General features: G+C 40.5%; 1 protein-coding gene across 1 annotated transcript; it reads left to right on the forward strand.

The window, feature by feature from the left end:
• The first annotated feature begins 447 nt into the window (after positions 1–447).
• On the forward strand, positions 448–20,976 carry gnb1b (guanine nucleotide binding protein (G protein), beta polypeptide 1b). The gene is made up of 11 exons (XM_080728870.1): positions 448–869; positions 9,828–9,936; positions 10,064–10,102; positions 10,198–10,304; positions 10,410–10,473; positions 15,003–15,165; positions 16,178–16,244; positions 16,335–16,536; positions 16,905–17,121; positions 18,222–18,337; positions 19,016–20,976. The coding sequence occupies exons 2-10, from the start codon at positions 9,880–9,882 to the stop codon at positions 18,326–18,328; spliced, it is 1,023 nt and encodes a 340-aa protein (XP_080584996.1). The 5' UTR covers positions 448–869; positions 9,828–9,879; the 3' UTR covers positions 18,329–18,337; positions 19,016–20,976.
• The last annotated feature ends 743 nt before the right edge of the window (positions 20,977–21,719 follow it).

Consider the following 21,719-nt stretch of genomic DNA (forward strand, 5'->3'; position numbering starts at 1 on the left):
CACACACACACACCTGAATACTATATGCCTATATAATAGGCTATGTCATTTTATATAAAATGCCGTTTCATTTAATGAATGCTTAACACCTGAACACTATATAGACCTATGCATATACTTTTATATAAAATGTCGTTCCTTTTAATGAACGCTTACACATTGGGCCTAACTCCATATATGATTTTATGGTTGCTTGTAAACGAACAGCATTTTCTCTTTTCTATCGATCAAGTAGACTATAACAAAGCATTGAATCTAAAAAATAAAAATAGGAATAGCAAAACAGATATAAAAATATAGTTTGGGAGATAATGCACATTGGCATCTTCATCATTTTTGGATGTGCTCTTCTTCCCACCGCTGCTGCAGGCAGCGTGGGGTTTCCCACAGCTGATTGCAGGGAGGGTTACCGCGCCCATCTAGTCGTTCGTTCGTTCGATGGCCGGATGAGCGTTCCAAGAGCAAGGACACGGGTTAACAGTCTGACAAAAAGGAAACAACATCAGGCTCCCTCGGTTGAACCAAGTGCATCGTTGAATTCGGAAAAGTACAGTTTTGTCTCTCTTCGGCAGGCTGCCTCTTCCATTGCCCCATAGAAGCCGTTGTGGGTGTGATTCCCCCCTGCCTTGCCTGCCCTCCCCTCTCCGGTTGGTTGACTGAGGTTGTCAAAGCTCTCCAACCGTAGCTCCGCTCGCACCCCACACACACATACACACGCACACACATACACACTCAACTAGCTGGCTAGCTAGTTTCACAGCTAGCTGCTCGCTGACTGTTCGTTGATGCGTGCATTGGAGGGATACGCCGTTTTTTCCATTTTCACTAGTCAATGCAAAAGACATCAAGGCAAAGGCAAATTGAAACAGGTAAGTTGGAGAAGGAAACACGACGGACGTTTAGCCTTTCTTTTTTTACCCCCCGTAGTGAGAGTAGCTTGGCTGTGTGTGGGGATATTGTGTCAGAATATCAGTTGCCCGGGGGTGGGGTATCTGTCGTCAGCTAGCTTGTTAGTTAGCGAATTGTAGTTGGAGGAGGGGGGGGGGGATACCTGCTTAATCGGTGTGGGCAAATATAAAAGCAATAATATGGTTGCAAAGGGGGAAAACTAAACTGCGTTCTGTTGTGATTTGTTCTGGATGAACATCACTGTGAAACCAAAATGCTGCTTCCTTGCCCTATTTAATGAATGTCAGTGAGTGGTGCTGCTAGCTGAATGCCGCTTGATGTCAATGATGAGGGGCTGTTTGGCCTAAATCAGCTTGAACCAGCTAATGCTATGTGGCTAATAAGATTTCCCATTTACTGGTATTATGTTACGGGAGCTGCTAATGGAAAGTGGCATTTAGTGATTTCATTAAAGCTCGCAAGCTTAACATTGCGAGAAAGCCTGTATCTAAATGGAAAATGTTGATTTTAATATTCTAAGATAGGCTGGCTGCCAGTTGATGACACAGCCCCTTCATTGCCTGACTGGAGCAATAAACCCCCGATATAGGAGATGTAACGATGGTGCAAACGTTACTTTTAACAACAGTGACACTTATTTCTTAACGGCCGTATTATGAATGAAATGAATACATATAGCTGTAGATCGGTATTAAGAAAATGCTGTTGCAAGCCATTCTGTCTTGTGTCACCAATACAATACAACGGCACTTTTCAGTCAGCCTGGGCGTTCCAGTAAGTGAAAATGGTAAACGAAGCAGGTTATGCCAGTAAAGTGCCTTTTTGAAGAAGTAAGCTACCTCTCTAGTCTCCACCAAATGATGAAATGTACTACTCGTACCCTTTATACATTCCTTATTGCACTGCTTCTCAAAGTGGATTCCAGGGACCATCTTGGTTCCTTTAGGAGGGTCTAAATGGACCCTTACAAGTATGTAACTCTGACAGCAGTATACAAATGCAACCAAATGGTAAAATTTGTAATTGTATACAGTCAGAGTTAAGGAGAGACCTTGAAATGCAAAGGTTTGAGAAACACTGCCTTGGCTTATTGCAATCTGACTGCAAGTCAAGCTGGCCACCACCCGACCTTGCAGTTTCTCCAGTAGGGAGTAGCGGGGCTGTTAAGGAGAACAATACTTCAGTTCTGGAAAGAAGCACCACAATTTTACAGAGTGTACCTCTTGGGTCATTCTTTAGAAAAATCACATTAGACACTTAATTTTCAAAATGTCCGCCAGTTTTAAAGATGGCCGCCTTTTCGGATATGTTTTACAGTACGCCAGCCAGTTAATATCGAATTTTCATAATATTAGAGTTGTTTTGTAGGTTTTAAAACATCCTGAGTTCATTTATTACACTTTTAAAGCAGCCAGAATAACCTTTCTGACTTTTGGTTGGGGTCTTTCCTCACCTGGGACCCCCCAGACAGACCCCTGAGCCTATTTCAGTAATCGCTCTGCTCCTGCACCAGAACAATGTTAAATTAGATCTGAAATATGCTCTGAAATAAAAAATGACTAGTAGCAAATAACAGAGGTCTTCCACGGGGGGTCCGGGACCCCTGGGGGGGTCCTCAGAGCTATTACAGGGGGCCTGCCAAATCTCGATGAGATCTTTTTTTTTCTTTTTTTTTTTACATTTGAAACTTTGAATGTTTTTATGTATCCTGGTTTTATGTATTGTACTTTGATGGTTTATTAGTATTCTCAGTATTATTTATAATGTTTTTTGTGTTAAAACAGTTATGGTTGACAGCTGTTACTGCAGGGATTGCAATAATGAAGGTATTGCAACTTTTCACTTTGGGTGCAGAACAACATTTCCATTTATTGCACTGCACTCACACTGACAACACATACACACACACACACACACACACACACACACACACACACACACACACACACACACACACACACACACACACACACACACACACACACACACACATACACACACACACACACACATTTTAACCATTTATTTATGTCCACACAAAGGAGATGCATACAAGGACACAAATAGTATAGGTGCAGTAGAGTAACATTTACAAAATCATGGCATTATGTCTTCATGATACAATAGCAAGGCACTTGGTACTCTACGGGTATAAGTAACAGCGTCTCCGCCATATGTGGCGGCTGCCGATTATAGCGGAGGCGGAACAATACTTTGCCAGCCTTTTTGCCTCTTTTTTAGGCACTCCAAGTTGTTGAAACCCTCTAACAACCAGCCTGTGGGTATGTCCTAGGCTGCCAAATATGAAAACAAATAGTCTGCACCTGTACCCCAGCTCTGAGATCGTATTTAGGAGAGGTTGGTATTTAATGACCTTGGTCATGAAAGCTTCCTCTAGGCTAGGGTCAAAGGTGCAGGCCATCTCCAATACAGACACTTCCCTGGACTCTTCATCAACCACAACAACATCTGGTGTATTAGCTGTCAAAGATGCAAACATTTCCAAGTTATCACAGAGATGAAACATGGATGGAATGACACGGGAATGTTTGTACACACACACACACACACACACACACACACACACACACACACACACACACACACACACACACACACACACACACACACACACACACACACACACACCTCTTTGTTATTGTCACCCCAAAACCCTCACCTTATCCTCTTATAGAGCCCATGGTTAATTACGCCCAAAGAGATTCACTACACTACAGTAATTTCAGACATGCAAGATATATTCGTCTTCATCATCATCATCATCTTCAATGTCCAACCTAATAGTGTTGACACAGTCTCCACCATAGCATAGAGTGAAAGGCAGGTTATTTGAGCAGCTGCACCGTCCCTTACAACCTGCTTTGCAGACACATTTGATGGGCTCAAGTACTGCCTTTGGAGCAGGGAGAGCAAGAAAACTGAAACCTGGAATATACCCTCCACTCTCTGAATTCCATCTATTTTCTTCGATTGGTGGAAGCACAGGGAAATTTGTCAGGTATGATTTATCCTGCATTGTGACGGAGTTGGCACGGAGGTAATGTGGTAGCAGTGCAGCACGAGTTGGAGGTAGCATCTCACCCTCCAAGTTATTTGACAGAAATAGTTCCCATCTGAGTAATCCCAGGGTTGTTGGACCTTTTGAACTGTAAACATGGCATGCAAAATGTTCGGACTGCAATGTTGATGGAAGCTCACAATTTATAAGCTCAGGAGGAATGGCCAATGACCTTGCCAAGGTCCTTGAAGCGGTTAGTGGCTTGGTCATCATCATCATCATCATCATCATCATCATCATCAAGTAGGCATTGACCCATGTCTTTTTGGTGATTCCAACAAATGTTCTTCCCCAGTCAACACCTGAAAAACGCAAAGGAACCCTTGACATTTGTAACATCAACTTGAACTCACTCGAATATATCAATTTCCTTTTTTTGTACCGGAGGCAAGGACTTGATAAGGAATCGGGGTATCAGCCTCTTCATGTGTTTGCACTTCCTCAAAATCATGTCCCTTGATGAAGGTATCGTATTATGATGCCTACTTCGTCATACCTGACAAATTGCCCTGAGCTTCCATCAATTGAAAAAATAGATGGAATTCAGAGAGTGGAGGGTATGTTCCAGTCAGGTTTCTTGCCATCCCTGCTGCAAAGGCAAAGCTCATCAAATGTGTTTGCAAAGCAGGTTACAAGGGACGGTGCAGCTGCTCAAACAATAACCTGCCTTGCACTCTCCTCCCTGCAAATGATATAGTGGAAACTGTCAACATTATTAGGGAGGACATGTATAGTAGTGAATTTCTTTGGGTACAATTGACCGTGAGCTCTTTAAGAGGATAGGGTGCGGGTTTTGGGGTGACGATAACAAAGAGGTGTGTGTGTTGTGTTGTCAGTGTTAGTGCAATGCAATAAATGGACATGTTAGACTGTGCGCCCAAAGTGAGAAGTTGCAATACCTTAATTCTTGCAATACCTGTGAACCTGTCTGTCTAACACACACATGTTATAAATAATACTGAGAATACTAATAAAAACAGTTTCAAATGTAAAAATATATATACATATAAAAAAAAGGAACTTCCCCATCAAGATTCGGCAGGCCTCCTGTAGTAACTCTGAGGACCCCCTAGGGGTCCGGGACCCCTGTGGAAGACCCCTGGGTATTTGCTACTACTCATTTTTGCTTTCAGAGCCCAGTTACAACAACTTTAATGCTTCAGTTATGATCTAATTTAACATTGCTCTGGAGCAGGAGCAAAGCGACTACTCAGATAAGCTCAGGGGTCTGTTTGGGGGGTCCCAGGTGAGGAAAGACCCCAACCAAAAGTCAGAAAAGTTATTCTGGCTGCTTTAAAAGAGTAATAAATGAACTCACGATGTTTTAAAACCTACAAAACAACTCTAATATTATGAAAATCGGACATTAACTGGCTGGCGTACTGTTCAGAGGCAGCCATCTTGGAAACATGGCAGCCATTTTGATTTTTCAGTGTCTAACGTGTTTTATCATAGGAACAACCCCTAAGGAGTACTTGTGAAAAGTTTTAGGTTTCTTTCCACTTGTGAAGTATTTTAGTGCAAAAATGCATTTACCTGCCCCGCTAGAGGAAGGATTGGGACCGATCCTCCTCCTCTTCTAGATCACAGAGAGACAGCTATAACTGTACACATACGTTGTAATCAAATCAAAAAGGCACGGTTGACAGTTAACAAGATTGCAAGTATCTGAGTAATTGGATTACCCATAGGCAGGCAAACAAACAGCCCCGGAGTAGCCATAGTTAAACCCACCTCCTACCGACCGCCTTCACTTGAACGGTGTTAGCTACCTAGCAGCAGCAGTCAGTCGCGTAATTGCGGAAGAACAGCAGTCTTTCTGGAAATGTAACGTTAGCAAGCGATATGTGACAAGCGGCCCTCATTGACGTTCGGGCACGAGTTAATGTCGACAATGGAAGGGATTTGTTTGGGTTATAAGAGGGAAATTGCTCTATTTAAAGTGCTGAAATGTCTTGGCTATATGCCCTGCCTACAGGCCTACACACCGACCCAGCTTGCTAGCAGGCTAACTACCGGGCAGCAGTGTACAAGATGGCGTTAGCTGCATCTTCTCGGATTTCCATCAGTGCAAGTCAGATTAGTATTGCATTGCACGGCTTTCTGCCAATTTCGAAAATGATATACCCCGGATAGCATCACTAAACTACAACATTATTGCCCTATTTTATCCAGTTGTGGTAATGTAATATTTATGAGTGGTGTGATTGTAGTTGTAGAGTGGGAGAAAGGTGCTGAACCTTGCAATCTATTTAGGGTAGCAAACGGACCTACTGCTGCTACAGTTTTTTCCACAACAGATATTCAAACACGATGCAAACAGTCCCACGGTTGTAGGCAAATCATAGTACAACATGAACGCCCATGTTACTGTTAAGCAAACTAGTGGGAACTGGGAACCGAACAGCACAATAGTTATATCCTGTAACTATTATTATTATTATTATTGCAGTATTATTGCATTTTTATAAGATTGATCTTTAGTATCGGTGTCAACATGACTACTACACTGGGTACATGTGTGTTTAGCTGTCATGATGCTCACGAATGTGTATTGATTCTCTGCAAAAAGTGCAAATGCAATCTATACTGCAATTTGGAATGGTGATGGCACTGTTGCTTTCAAATTAAATTTGAGACTGACAGAAAGTGAGAGCAGTGAGAAAATCCAGGCACTTGCTTTAAGCACGTTAGATGTAACATAATTAAGCTTAATCTCATCCTATTATTTTATGAGTGGAATAGCATATTTCCGACTCGTGCACAGGGTTCGCCAGCTGTTTTTTTCATGTTGGTGGACATGGATATAGGATTAGAGACTTAACTGAAAGGGTTTTAGCTTTTAGGATTATGGACGTGCTCAGTGATGGTACTGGTTATGATCCTTTCTCTGATCCAGCTTTAGGCCGGTGAAACATAGATTTATCAGGGCAATATTTTAAACTAGACTCCCGTGATTAGAAAATGTTTTGCTCCACAATCAAATATTATATTAGGCTTACTGCCGGTTTCATAATCATGTTGTCATCTCTTTATACTGCAGATGTTGAGTAAGGGAAGGGTAGGCACACGTAACAATTACTATGATAATGCAGCGGCACAGGCTAAGCTGTCACCTGAGAAAATACATTTGTGTAGCTTTTTGAAGGCCTGCAAGACATACCATCAAAACCTTTATTTCAACTCGGAATACAATTGATGGCCGGGCCCTCATTTTCAATGTAGCCGAGATGCAATAATCAAGTCAGGAATATATACATTCATATAGGCCTACACTATACAGCAATATTAAAACAAATCGAAGACAGAATAGTCAGAAAACTAAAACTAATTAACTAAAACTAATTAAAGTTACAATCTAGAACAAGGGTGTTGGAAACCATTACAATTGATACTCCTCAGCTGGAAATGTAGGAACTGTCTTTAAGCTTCAGGAGGCAGCGCAGCAGGCAAGGGACTGCCCTCAAGAGACCTGAGAACAGTCAGTAAGCCACTACTTTAGGCTATTTGCCACAACGCAGTTTATCGTGCAGTCAGCTGACCCTGATCAGGCGCTTGGAAAGGAGAAGTGATGAGATGGAGGAACTCCAAACTAAGAATCCACAGACCTTCATAGGCAAACAATGTTTCTGAAAAGGGAAAGCTTAATGACAAGTTATTTACAGTATTTAGGCTACCCAAATATTCTTGATACATGAGGGGTTGTTTAAGGACTAACCCTAACAGATAGCCTATTTAACCACAGTTGGCCTATTACCACATGAACCCTAGCTTCTCTATTCTGGGGCAAGCATTAGCTGAATTTCTTTTCTTTCCTTTTTTTCCTCAAGATACTTTGTGTAGAAGGAAAAAAGTAGTATGTTGACCTCTGGGGTCTCCATTCAATAAAGTACATACATAGGATTTAAGTGGTTACATGAGTCTCTCTTTTCTAATTTAACTAAGCTAACAACACTGTAGAGCTCAAGAGCCTGATGCTTGATAGGAGAGTTTGGAGGGCAGTGATTCAAGAGTCCCGAGTTGGTGTTGGTTGGCTAGACCGCACTCTCTCATCGCAGGCCTAAACAAGTGAAATTCAAACTTGTTTTAAAGATCAGATCCTTACAAGGCAAGAATGACAGCATTCCATGAAATGTTTAAATGAGCATTTGTAAGAGGATAACCTGTTAAAAACGGACTCCTGAGTATGTTGTGGTCAGGTAGAGAAATTGTTTTCATTCTTGCCCTGACGCCTTGTGTGACATAGATGGAAGTATGCTGACTGAACTAAGCAGTTATGTAGGGGTGCAATAGTTGATTTATTTATTTTCACCCAAATTAAGCTTGTTGCAATTTTTGCACTCTATGACAAAGTGTAAAATAGGGCTTAAGTGGTTAATCAGACTAATCAATTTGTTTACACTGCCCTAATCTTTTTAAAAGACATACATTCGCTAGATGGATCCATCCAAGCAAAAGGTTGGTGCTGGAAGGACCAGGCAGACACATTGGTGTTGCAGGGATCATGCCAATGTCCTTAAGATCCCTAAACAGAGATGTGAACACTAGCATAGCATCGCTATTCTGCGCATGTCATAAACGGATGAACATTCTGCAAAATTGGTAAAAACGAATTATAATCTACAAGCTCACGTGTTCAGCTACGCTGTGAGCTATGGATTTGCTATTTTTGGTGTATAGGGAAAGACTCCTGGGGCACCCTGATCAACGAAGTGGTTAAATGAGTCATGATTAGTTGGACAATGCTGTCAAAGTTCTGCTTATTTATTTTACTGTAGATGTATTACTATTACTTTATTATTGTACGGATCAGTTTTATTCTGAACTTTGTGCAGTAGGTCAATGTTACCTGCACATTATGTTCAAGTGGCATTTGGTTAAAATTCACAATATCTGAAGGATTGTGGTCCCAGGAAAAAATGCAAGGCGCTCTTATGAAATCCAAGAGATCCAAACACCCAGAGTTAAATATTTTGACTATGCGACCAGATAAAAAAACGCTCTTAAACGTGAACGCACAATGCAGAATAAATGCTCAGTGTCTTGTCACACTGCAGGTGTTTACAGCAGGGGTCATCAATGTTTTCAGGACCCCTTAGTTGAGAGAGAGAGAGAGAGAGAGAGAGAGAGATGAAGAAGGTACCCCTACAACCTGTTCATAGATTCCGTATAGTATCATTGTTTGTTTGACAGCACAATCGTCAGTGTATTTTGGATTCATGTCAATTTGTGTTTTCAGATATTTAACCACTTGAACCGTCAATACTTAAATAAACTTGACCTTTCACTCTGTACTTAGTCTGCTCTTTTTCCCTTTTTAGCCGAAAATAGCCGATGCGAGGCGTTGAGAGCTTGTAGATCCGGTATTTTTGGCTAAAATTCTCAGAATATGGACACTAGGGTTCAAGTGGTTAATATAAAAAAGGAGAAAAAAAAACTTTCTATCACTCAAAGATTTCGAGGACCCCCTGTAGTAACTCTGAGTTTACATCATAGCGCTCCCATCGAAAGCAATTCGAAACATGCGTCAGGATAAATGACACACTGCGGTGGACAAAGCATTCTAGTATCATGGGCATGATTTGTCTCACTATCTAATAGATTAGTCTGATTAATGACGTAAGCCCTATTTTGGCCTCTGTCGTACAACTTGTCACAGATAAATAGCGAAAATAGCCGATCTACAAGCAAACCTTTTGATAGTAAATGGAGTATTCTATTAAAATGTATTATTTTATAACTTATAAGTTAAATTAACTGTTGCACCCCAATATAAAGAGACCGCTGGAAGAGCCAGGTATGGGAAGTAGATGTTGTCAATGCTCTCTTTCTCTTCCAGATCAACAAGTGTCCCGGCAGCTGGAGTAACGTAATTCTAAAAGCTGTGGAAAATGAGTGAACTGGACCAGTTGCGCCAAGAGGCGGAGCAGCTCAAAAATCAGATCAGAGTGAGTGACACATTTTTGTTTACCTCACCTTTACCATCAATAATCTAGGAAAGAAGAATGCTGCACACTAAAAACACGCTCTTCAAATTGATATCAGAAATTTAAATATATATATTTTTTTCTTCAGGATGCCAGGAAAGCATGTGCAGATGCCACACTATCACAGGTAACATCTTTATTAATAATTATAGATATCCATTGAAAAAACAATGGAGAACATTTAGTCTCGTACTGAACAACCTCTTGCATTTTTCTTCCTAGATCACAGCCAACATTGACCCTGTTGGCCGAATTCAGATGCGTACAAGACGAACACTGAGGGGACATCTGGCTAAAATCTATGCCATGCACTGGGGGACAGATTCGAGGTAAAGAATATGCTCAGCTAACTGTGTGTCTGTACATATTTCTATGAGAGCCGTGACTCAGTTATTTTTCTATCTGTTTTTTTTCTTTTTCTGTCATTCGTGTAGGCTCCTGGTCAGTGCCTCCCAAGATGGCAAACTCATTATTTGGGACAGCTATACCACAAACAAGGTACAGTTCTATAAGTAAAGTATTATCTCCCACTACTGCCAGATCTCAAAATCGACTTTTAACTCATTCGCTGCATTTTAAAATGCAAATTCTCCATATACTGCCATGTAATCCATAGTGAACGGATCATGCACGCCCATGCACAGATAATGCACCACGTGTGTGCATGCCGTTCACATGTAAACAAACATGGCTGCCATGTTTGAAAGATGTGGTTGGTCTGGGGGTCAAACATGCAATTTCGCAATCGCGATCATGCCTAGTAGATCCATCCATCCATCTTCAACCGCTTATCCGGAATCGGGTCGCGTGGGTAACAGTTCCAACTGAGACCTCCAGATTTCCTTATCCTGAGCAACTTCGTCCACTCCCTCAGGGAGTATACAGAGGCGTTCCCAAGCCAGTTTGGAGATATAATCCCTCCATCTGGTCTTTGGTCTGCCACGGGGTCTCCTCCCAGTGGGACGCGCATCGAGGACCTTCCTAGGAAGGCGCTCGGGGGCATCCGTACTAGATGCCCGAACCACCTAAGCTGACTCCTTTCCAAGTGTAGGAGCAGTGGTTCTACTCCAAGTCTCTCTCGGGTGACTGAACTTCTCACCCTATCTAAGGGAGATACCAGCCACCCGTCTGAGGAAACCCATTTCCGCACCCGCGACCTTATACTTTCGGTCATGACCCACACTTCATGACCATAGGTGAGAGTAGGAACGAAGATTGCTCGGTAGATAGAGAGCTTTGCCTTCCGAAGTAAATAATAAATAATAATAATATATTTAATGAAAATTCGGCCCCAACTCAGGAAACTCGGGCGTGGTGGTGTCAAACAACGGGAATAACTTGGGAAATTCGTGATAGTGCAGTCAATGAGTTGACCAAAAAAACGCTTGCAAAACGGTGCTTCCGGCCCTCCGTTGCCGAGTTAGCTGTAGCTTTATTTACACAGTAAGCAAAGGGAAACAGGATCAGGAAGTGGCTATTCGGCTATGTCCCGCCTCCGCCGGAAACGGATATGGTCCTTCCTTCAGGCTTCATGGTACTTTTGGTTAATTCTTAAATAAATGCACAACTCAGAAAACTCGGGTTTGACATGCAGGACCAACCCTTAAAACTCAGGATCTGGCAGGGAATGATTGATTGCACTTCATGAATGAAAGCAATTACATTATGAGAAATAAGCTCCAAATATAGATGCCAATATATTTAAATAATATAATTTGCTACAAGAGAAGAAACTTATTTGCAAGTTTGAAATGTGCTACAAAACAGCCAAAGGAAATAAGTTAACTCTTGAAATGCTGCAAAAGTGAACAAATGTTTTCTGGAGGACATCTTTAGGGACACATTCATGTGGTGCAAGTGTCACGTTCCTGTTCAGGGGTTTGAATCCTCTGCAGCAGGCAGCTTGGTCCATATGAGCCTATTCGGCCGTGTATGTGGATGGGAATGGAAACTGTTCTTGCTGCACCGCAGGCTTTGGCAGCGCCGGTCAGCAGGGGATGTTGAATGGTGAGGAGTAGGGTGAATGTCCTATGTACTGTATGCACCTCACTGGCAGCACTGACAGGATTATACAGAAATGTGTGTGGAATTGGCATATAGACTGTGAGAAAAGTTCAAAGTAGGGTGTACCGGTACCTCAACTGGTAGAGTGTCATGTGGGGGTTGTCTTTCCCCCAGTTGGGAAGAAAAGTTTGCAGGACAAGAAGCGAAGTGTGGTATCATTGTGGTATCGTGGACACGTTCGCGCACAAAACGCACGATATGTCTGGGGATCATAATCCAGGCGTGTAGAGACTGGATCAAAGTTTCCAAACGCAAAAATCGGATTGCAAAACGAGCTTTCCATTGCCGAGTAGCTTCCTCTTCTGTTACAATGTAAACCAATGGAGGAGGGACTATGGCCCAGGCTCAGAGCGGATACGGAAAGCTAGATCTGGTCCAGACCGGATACAGTTAGGAGGCGGGCCTAAAGAGCCAGAGTCAGCGAAAATCAGCGATAATACTTTTAATCCTTTCATAATGATTAAAGCTAATTAAATTTCCGGGATCGACGGGCATGGCACCGCGGTACAGCGGGAAATCTCCGGTTTCGACGGGGATCGCAGAGTATGAGTTAATTTGTAGCATTTCTGAATTTGCAAAACGTTTCATTAAATTCTTTTGTTAAATTTGCTTTAGCTTTCTTTCAATATTTTTTTTTGTGTTTCTGAATTGTAGCATGTTTCTCTTTCATTTATTTGCTTTCGTGATACAGACATTTCTGAACTTGGATTTGCTTTGTTTTAAAGTTATACGTTTCTTATATCGCAGCAGTCTTGCAGGTTGCTTTTGTTTGTGTAGGGTGAGCTCAATGGCTCTGGGGCCAATGCTTCGTTATCCCCCTGGGTCCTGTTGTTATGCTGTGTTGAAATCCCTATAGGGAAATCTTAGATCACCTCATATAAGAACTGTAAGAAAAATAAACACACCAACCCGGCGATTGTATTACTATCGCTATAAAGCATCGACTGAAGGTGGAATTGTACAAATGTACCCAAAGAGTAACACAATAAACGCTTTTCCCATGAACGCTAATGGGGACAGTGATTTCAGACCCGGAAGTGTCCCTGAAGTGTAGTTTCTGACTTTTAAAGCAGAATTAATAACATTTGCTCCAGAAACGGGCTATATCAAATATGAATGAATATCCTAAACGATGCAGAGCCACCCCCCTGACAGAAATGCCTAGATAATTTGTTTATTTTTGCAACACAGTTCTTATGACGTGATCCAAGATTCCCCTATGGGGTTTTCAACACAAAAAATATATTCAAATAGCCGTTGTATGTATGTTTTCATGCCAAGGACCCCTTAGCTGAGAGGGAGATAAAGCAGGGACCCCCACTACATATTGTATGAAATTGTGTTCCAGATTTTCATCGACTTCACTTGTTTTACAGCACTGTCATCAGACATTTAACCACTTAAATCATCGACACTTAAATTTGACCTTTCACTATGTACTTGGTCTGATCTTTTTTAACCTCTACACCCAACCTATCTGCCAACAAGCTCTCAACGCCTCGCAGTGCGTGATTCTCCTCAGATTCTCCTCAGAATAGGGATGTGAGGGTTCAAGTTGTTCATTTAAAAGAATGATCCTATCTCACAGCGATTTTGCGGCCCCCCTGTAGTAACTCTGAGGACCCCCTAGGGGTCCCAGACCCCCTGTTGAAGACCCCTGCCATATAACATTTAGCTGGGGACTCGCTGGAAACCCCTTAAGGATCCCTGGGGTTTTTCTGCACCCCACTTTGAGAACCAATGTTTAGAAGAGATCTTTTGGCTTTCTGCAATGACTTGATATAGTGGCGAGAGACGGAGAGTGATACACAGCAAAGGCCTTTCTTCTGATTATCGACATGTTTTTTTATGTAGTATGTGTGTTCTGCAAATGAATTGCACACTTAAAAACAGTCACAAGGCAAATCTCATGAGTGTATGCAACGTTGCATGTTTTCCAATTCCATACGTGTAAAATGTGGCATTAAACAAAATCTTAGTTTTGATGTGGCATTGGTTTTGAATTTGGAGGACATTTTTCTTAATATAATTGTGACTGACCTATATATATCTTGTCTCTTTTATACTTCATATACACGTACATACATACACGTACATACAAGGTTGCAATGTCAGGCACCGAAACTATCATCTACAAGCTAGAATACGTTGTGTGCTTCTAGATCTGTTTTTGGTGTGCAACACTGCACACTAACTATGTATAAACCAGCATTATTTACTTGTGGGCTCCGTGTTGTCCAAGTGTCAACTTCCCTTATGTTGGGGGTGTTTTTGATTTGCACTTTGTATTATTAATGTTGAAACTGGGGTGAAAATGGCAGTTCACAATGTGTTATACATTTCTTGTAACGCCATGCATTGTGACCTTGTAGATTATCTGCTTTTTGACCAAGAGATTTGGTGTAGAGGGAAAAGGGGAGGTGACCAAGACAAGTAGAGACTCCTGGGGGGCCCTAGTCAATGTATATACTCTAGGGTTTAAATTGTTAAATTGTCCATTCATAACTTTAACCATAACGTAATTATCATTAAATGACAACAATGACATAGTGAGCTGTCATATTTTGTCATCTTGTCAGAGCAGAGGATGAGAATATTCTGAATTGGTATCAGAAAATGTCCTTGATAACAATCCTGTACTAAGGGCAAATTGTTTGCATGCTTCAGGTACGTTAATCAGAGAAAGCTTCCCTGTGCTTTGTTTTAATCAGGCTTTAAAACCACTTGAACCCTAGCATCTGGGCATTTCATACACTGCAAATATTTGGCTAAAATGTTTATGGCAAGAGATTTGGTGTGTAGAGGGGAAAACGAATGACGGGCCGATATGAAGTATATAGGATTTAGGTGGTACATTTCATTTGCTCTACAAATGTATGATCAAAAGATGAATATGGATGTAAAAGTGAAAAAGGCATCATGTTTTTAACATTAAAATGCATATCTTGTGTGTTCTTTTTTAGGTCCATGCCATTCCTCTTCGTTCTTCCTGGGTCATGACTTGTGCATATGCACCTTCAGGAAATTATGTGGCCTGTGGAGGCTTAGACAATATCTGCTCCATTTACAATCTGAAAACTCGAGAGGGGAATGTACGCGTAAGCCGTGAGCTCGCTGGACATACAGGTATTTGACCCAATCATTTCCATTTTTACCATTTTAATTTTCACACCAGGAAATATATTGGTACACATTATTTCTGCTAGGTTTAGGATTCATAAAACATGTACGAACTAGTCTAATAGCATTATAATTGTCATTTATGTATGTCCTTATGGCCAGAGAGGTACTATATGCCTGAAAGGTGATGAGTGTAATGACTTGCTAGGTGTCTGCACATGGGTCTCATATAAACTTTTTTTTTTTTTTTTTTTTTTACATTTTTGTGTGTATTGCAGTATTTTACTCTTATGACGAGTTTCTCCAATGGGACACAAATGAAGTGAACCCTGAATTATTTCTGAAGTGATTTGATTGAATTAAGACCATCACCTGTCATGCCTAAATTAAAAACATTCTTAAAATATATTTCACAGTTCACACGAGTAACACAGGAATTATACCAGACCAGTTCAGTATAGGCGCAGAGATTAGACGTCAGACTAAATGTTTAAAATAAGAGTGTAACTGATCTGTAATATGCTGTTCTTTGAAGAATGGTTAGTTTTTACTGTTGCTACACTAAAACGTATAAATAAGTGTGAACCCATAGTCATATTGTATATTGTATTGCTGTTGAGATATTTGGCATAATTCGAGGTATGACATTTTGTCCATAATGTGCAGCCTTAGCGTTCATGTGCAGGTACGTGCATCCCCCTCCAGTAGCACCTAGACTTAATTTTATCCTGCAGGACACCCTGACTACTATAGCACAACAGCAGCAATAACTATTAGTTAAATGCAGCTAGATGAAAGTTAGTTTTGAATTGCTTTAATAGAATGCATTTGAAACATTTGTAAACTATTTCATCAGACTTGGTGAGTTTAAGGGCTTATATTGCAAATTCATGTTCTCTTCATCTTACAGTATATACAGTGAAGATGTACAGATAAAGCATGTTCTAAAAACAAAGTTGAGTTGGAATATATTACAATTATTTTTTAATGACCGCCAAATTCATTCTTTGAAAACCAGGTTACCTATCCTGTTGTCGCTTTGTTGATGACAACCAGATTGTTACAAGTTCTGGAGATACCACTTGGTAAATATAAGAATTACAATCCCACAGTCATACAAGTGGTACAAACTGGTATGCAGATCTGTCTCATTCAGATTTCTTCTTCTGTGACAGTGCACTTTGGGACATTGAGACTGGGCAGCAGACAACCACATTTGCTGGACACACGGGTGATGTCATGAGCCTGTCCCTGGCCCCTGACACAAGGTTATTCGTCTCTGGGGCTTGTGACGCCTCTGCGAAGCTCTGGGATGTCCGAGAGGGCATGTGCAGACAGACATTTACCGGTCATGAGTCCGATATCAATGCCATCTGTGTAAGTGGTTTACAATACCATATTGTTGCTGTCAGGCAGAAACCTTGTAGCATCTCCATATGATAGCTCTGATGTACAAGCTCAATGTGTCACATTGCCACGAGAGATTGTAGATTGTATATTTGAAAATATTCTGAAAGAGGTTGAGCCTCTGAGTTAATGAAAATATTGGACCAAAGAAAAGTATTAACAAGAACTTGTGACTTGTATCTCCTGAAAAGTAATAGTTTTGGGCATACAAGGTTGAAGGTTTCAGATTTACCCTTTCAGATAATTCCTTTCCCTATACAACTTCTATAGTGTTTTTCCACATTTGGTGATTACACATAGACGTATGGGCGTTTCAGTTTATTTTCTCTCATTTGCAGTTCTTCCCCAATGGCAATGCCTTTGCCACGGGCTCCGATGATGCCACCTGCCGGCTCTTTGATCTGCGCGCTGATCAGGAACTGATGATCTACTCGCACGACAACATCATCTGTGGCATCACCTCTGTTGCGTTCTCCAAGAGCGGTCGTCTTCTTCTGGCCGGCTACGATGACTTCAACTGTAATGTGTGGGACACACTAAAGGCTGACCGTGCAGGTTAGTTCTTGGAGGAAAATGTTCAACATGGCATCTGTATTTTGAGCATGTCATAATAGCCGGGTCATACATTTCAACCTTTGGCTGAGGTTGTAGATATGCAAGCTCACAACAAGATGTGTAGATGTGTGCTGTGAGTTTGTGGATGAAATATTTTTGTACAGCATGTTATACGTGTACTGGGCTTAACCACATGAATGCTAGAGTCTCATGTCTGAGAATGTTGGCCTTTAGCGCACAATGAATTTCACTTGCCTTTTACATGTAACTGGTATTGTTGACAATAAAGTTGAACCTGAACCAAGTACAGATGAACAGAGTATAGAGTTGTGTTAAAGGAAAACTTCTTTTTTTTACCACAAGGGTTCATATTTTAGATTGTAATTAGAGAAAAGATGAGTGTTCATTTACTGCTTTCTATCGTTTTAGCGATTTTAGTATTTTGATTTCAGTGGCTAAATATGTCTTTTTAGACAAAATAAGCCAGCAATTTCTTTTTTAGGCTACTATTTACACCAGCCCCCATAAGTCACATTCTGGCCATGAAAGATTGTGGCGCATCTTAGGAATGGGCTTATTGTGTCTATATATTTAGCCACTTGCAAAATCTAAATTGTTAAAATCACTAAAACAATAGAAAGAAGTAAATGAAAACATTTTAACACATCTTTTCTCTAATGACTATCTAAAATATGAAATATGAAAAAGTTGTCCTTTAAAGGAGTAGTTCATCCAAAATTACACACCCCATGAAGCTTTGGATTCATGGATACACGGAAAATAAGCACATGCCCTATAGATTACTACAGAGTGGTCAAATGAAAGTAAGTGTATATTCATACAGCAGTATGTGTAGACCACTGGCTTCGACTTGCAGGCTAGTAACACTGAACCAAAGGGACCTAACCAAATGGACCTCTACAGGTCCCCTTTGGTCCATTTGTACCCTCTGGGTTGAATTAACAGTGAAGCTTCTCCTAGAGATAAAAGTTGTATGTGTATGTGTCCATGGCTAATGCATTACAAACTTGGGGTCATTGAAATTAAACAGTTTGAGAATCATTTCTGTTGACCAAATAGCTGCTCTGGTCCTCTCCTAGGTGTGTTGGCTGGCCATGACAACCGTGTTAGCTGCCTGGGGGTTACTGATGATGGTATGGCAGTTGCAACAGGGTCCTGGGACAGTTTTCTGAAGATCTGGAATTGAAGCCTGAAGGTGATCCTCTTTCTTTTGCAATTCAGACTTTTACATTAGCCAACATTGTGTTGAGCGTCATTCCTATATTTCTCCAATTTTGTGTTTTATTATCACCATTTTTGCTGTATTGTCTTTTCAGTAGAAGCAGTCGTATTCAGTTTATAATTGTGTGTATAATCAAGATTTAAAGGAGAAAGTTGGTGTTCATTCGAATGGATAGGTGCAGAATGGGGATGCACTGAATAAGATCAATTTAAACTTGTATTCTAGAGAATCTTTTTCAAACAGGGTTTTCAATTTAAACACGACTAGGAATGGAAAAATATCACTTAGGACCAAATAGGTCAATATCTGATGATCTGCAAAGTGAAAAGTAGTCATCAGACGCCTGAAGCCAACAAATGGATTTAAATGTTTGTTTTTGTAAGCTAATTGTTGAGCTATTTGTTGGCTTACTATCAAACTGGTTGTTAATGGGACTACGCCGCCCCCACACACACCATTCATTTACTATAGCTGACGAGATACAATTCACTTTTCAGTTCCCATCTTGGTCAGTTGCACATTGATTAGCCTTAGTATTCTTTCCATGAGTGCAAATTAGTAAAAAAAGTAAAAGTAAAAAAAAAGTACGCTTGACAAAATGTGCCGTTCTGGTGAGTCAAATTCTGACATTGATCTGTCTTGGCTCCTCAGATGTTATTTTAACTCCAAAGTTGACTGGAAGACCATTACAACTTCAGAATGTTATATTTCACAGCATCCTCTTCAACACTGTTTAAACTGACTTGGACACCACATAAACGAAGGGAAACCAATGCCTTTCCTACACAAAGAAGAGCACAATTGTTTTATCACCTAGCTAAAAAGAGGATTTCCTGTGGTATCAAATCAGAAACTTGTGCATTCCTTCTTGGACCATTTTATGTTACCTTGAAAGAGAAAAACAACACTATCATCCCATGCAAATGTATGCGTCTTGAAAGCAAAATGTTGGAGTGTAATTGTACAAATTATTTAACTTTTTTTTTCTTTTTTCTTTTTTTTTAAAGAATTCTATTCTGATGGTTTGTTATTCTCGATGGCTCGATGGCTTTCTTTTCTTTTCTTGTCATATTTCCTCAGTTGTTTTAGACATGTTTGGAATTAAAGCTTGTCTTTCTAATCCAGTTTAATCATGTAAGAAAGATGAGAGAAAATAAACATGCAGAAGCAAAAGCTTGATCAGATTACACGAGCAGCTTTCGAAACTGTCCATGATGTATTTATATACTAGCTGTTTTTGTTTCATCACAGCTTTTTGCACATGAAGAAGCTTTGCCTCTCAACTAATACTATGTTAACTAACCAAGCACATGCTATAAGTTGTGATGAATGCTCATTCCAGTACAAAAGGAGTTGTTATGAGTACCTTTATCCAGTTAACCCCTTAATTCTTGTACATGCCTTTGACTTTGGGTGGGGAGGGATGGGGTAGAATACAGTCGGGTTGTGAGATGGTTGGGGCATGGCTGGATTTTATTATATGGATGGGGGAATTGTGTTTATTATCCACTTTGAGTGAGACACCTCGCCTGATTAAATAGACAGACACTTTCTTTGCTTGGGACTGCAGTTGCAACTCTGTGAATGAAATGTACAAATCAATGTCTGAAAATAATGGTCTGAAATTTTAAGTTAAGACATTCTCATTTTGTCTGCCATGAGTTACTTTAGATGTGCATGCTGTAGACTTGCTTTCAATGGTGCAAAGATCCTAGATCTGTTTTTCTCAAAAGGAGAGTAACCTATTGACTATAATTTGATCTCGATAGGAGCCAATTTTCTTTTGGCTCAACTCTGCATACATCATGTACTAATACTGGTAATGCTATGCACCAGAGTGAGCAAGAATGGAGAAAGGACTTAATATTGACTGCATACTTAGTGTAAATTATGCTTACCAGTTCTAATGATGCCAATTTTTTGTAATAATTATAACAATCATTGTGAGAAATCTATCCTTCTTAACCAGTCCTCTTCCTCCTTGAAATGTCCACACTCAATGGAACAAAAACATCTTCACATACTGTCCATATTAAACACTTTTTGTACAATTTTTTTCGTCTTAAATTAAGTCTGAAAGCATCTGAATGACAGAACATTTCACTGTATACAGAAGCACTTTGTTAACCATTTAAACCCCAGCATCCGTATTCTGGGGGAAACTTTCGCAGGAAAATAGACTATCGACAAGCTCGCAAAGCATTGCAATGTGACACTTTCTGAGCTTGTCGATCGGCTATCCTCAGCAAAGCTATTCAAATGTAGAGCGAAAACGGAAAAGTTACAAGTATAGAGCCCTGAGGGACTCCGGTCAACCAACATTGGGGTATAAGTGGTTAAAGTTGTGATATATTTTCACTTTTCCTTTTTTCTGCGATGATGTACAATAAATGTGATGTAATTGTGTGTGGCCACAAGTGAAAATGCAATTCAGTTGACAGATTCCCTTTTCTCTTTCCATTAATATGATAGAGCTCTGCACCCTTATGTACCTTTTCACTTTTTGTATTTTATTTCAGTCTGTTGGTGTTCCACGGTGAGCTGGATGCAAGATAGATACTGTACTAAATTGTACTGTTATTGAACATGTAATAAAAAGCTGTTTAAGATGTCTTATCCTTGTTGACTTGTTGAGTTGAACCAGAATACTTGTTGTTCGATGATGTCATGCTGTGCTAATGGCCGATCTACAATCTGAGGGTGTTACATAGTGAAGTGTGCGGAGCTTGTAGATCTGCTATTTTGTAGATCTGCTATTAGGGCTATTTACTAGACTAGAGGTTCGAGCCAGCTATGCAGCCTTCACACCTACGTTGTACTGCCGATATGCCTATATATGGAGATCTTGACATTCTCCCATGCCCCTCTTTTGTGCCCATTGTGAAGCTGACTGATTTGTTGGTGCCTGATGGCATGCAAGACTCGCTGAGGTTGGACAACGCGTTACTCCATATTCGTGCTTAGCTGCATGAGTCCAGTCCAGTACTCCTATTAGCCAATTTTTATTATCGGATGACGTGCCCATAACGGTGATATCAGGTTGAAAGTGGTTGAAGAGTCTTCACAACCTTCTATGTGACAAAATGTAGGCCACAAACATGGACAACATACTCTATAAGACCATGCACTTTTAAAAATGATTGAATTCAAGTGATTGCTTTAATAATTGGCGATTAAAAACAAATTATATGACTTGACTTGGTAACTATGGTTGTATATTATAAATTAGTAATTTGTAACTGCTCCACTTGATTTAAAATAAAGTAAGGCATGAGATGAGTCATGTTCTATGATGTGAATTACTGCCATCTACTGATATTGCAAACAATTACAACGCTGGCTGCAGGTCTCCAAT

This window comes from Nannobrachium achirus (assembly GCF_963921795.1).
Source record: "Nannobrachium achirus genome assembly, chromosome: 6".
NCBI lineage: Eukaryota > Metazoa > Chordata > Actinopteri > Myctophiformes > Myctophidae > Nannobrachium > Nannobrachium achirus.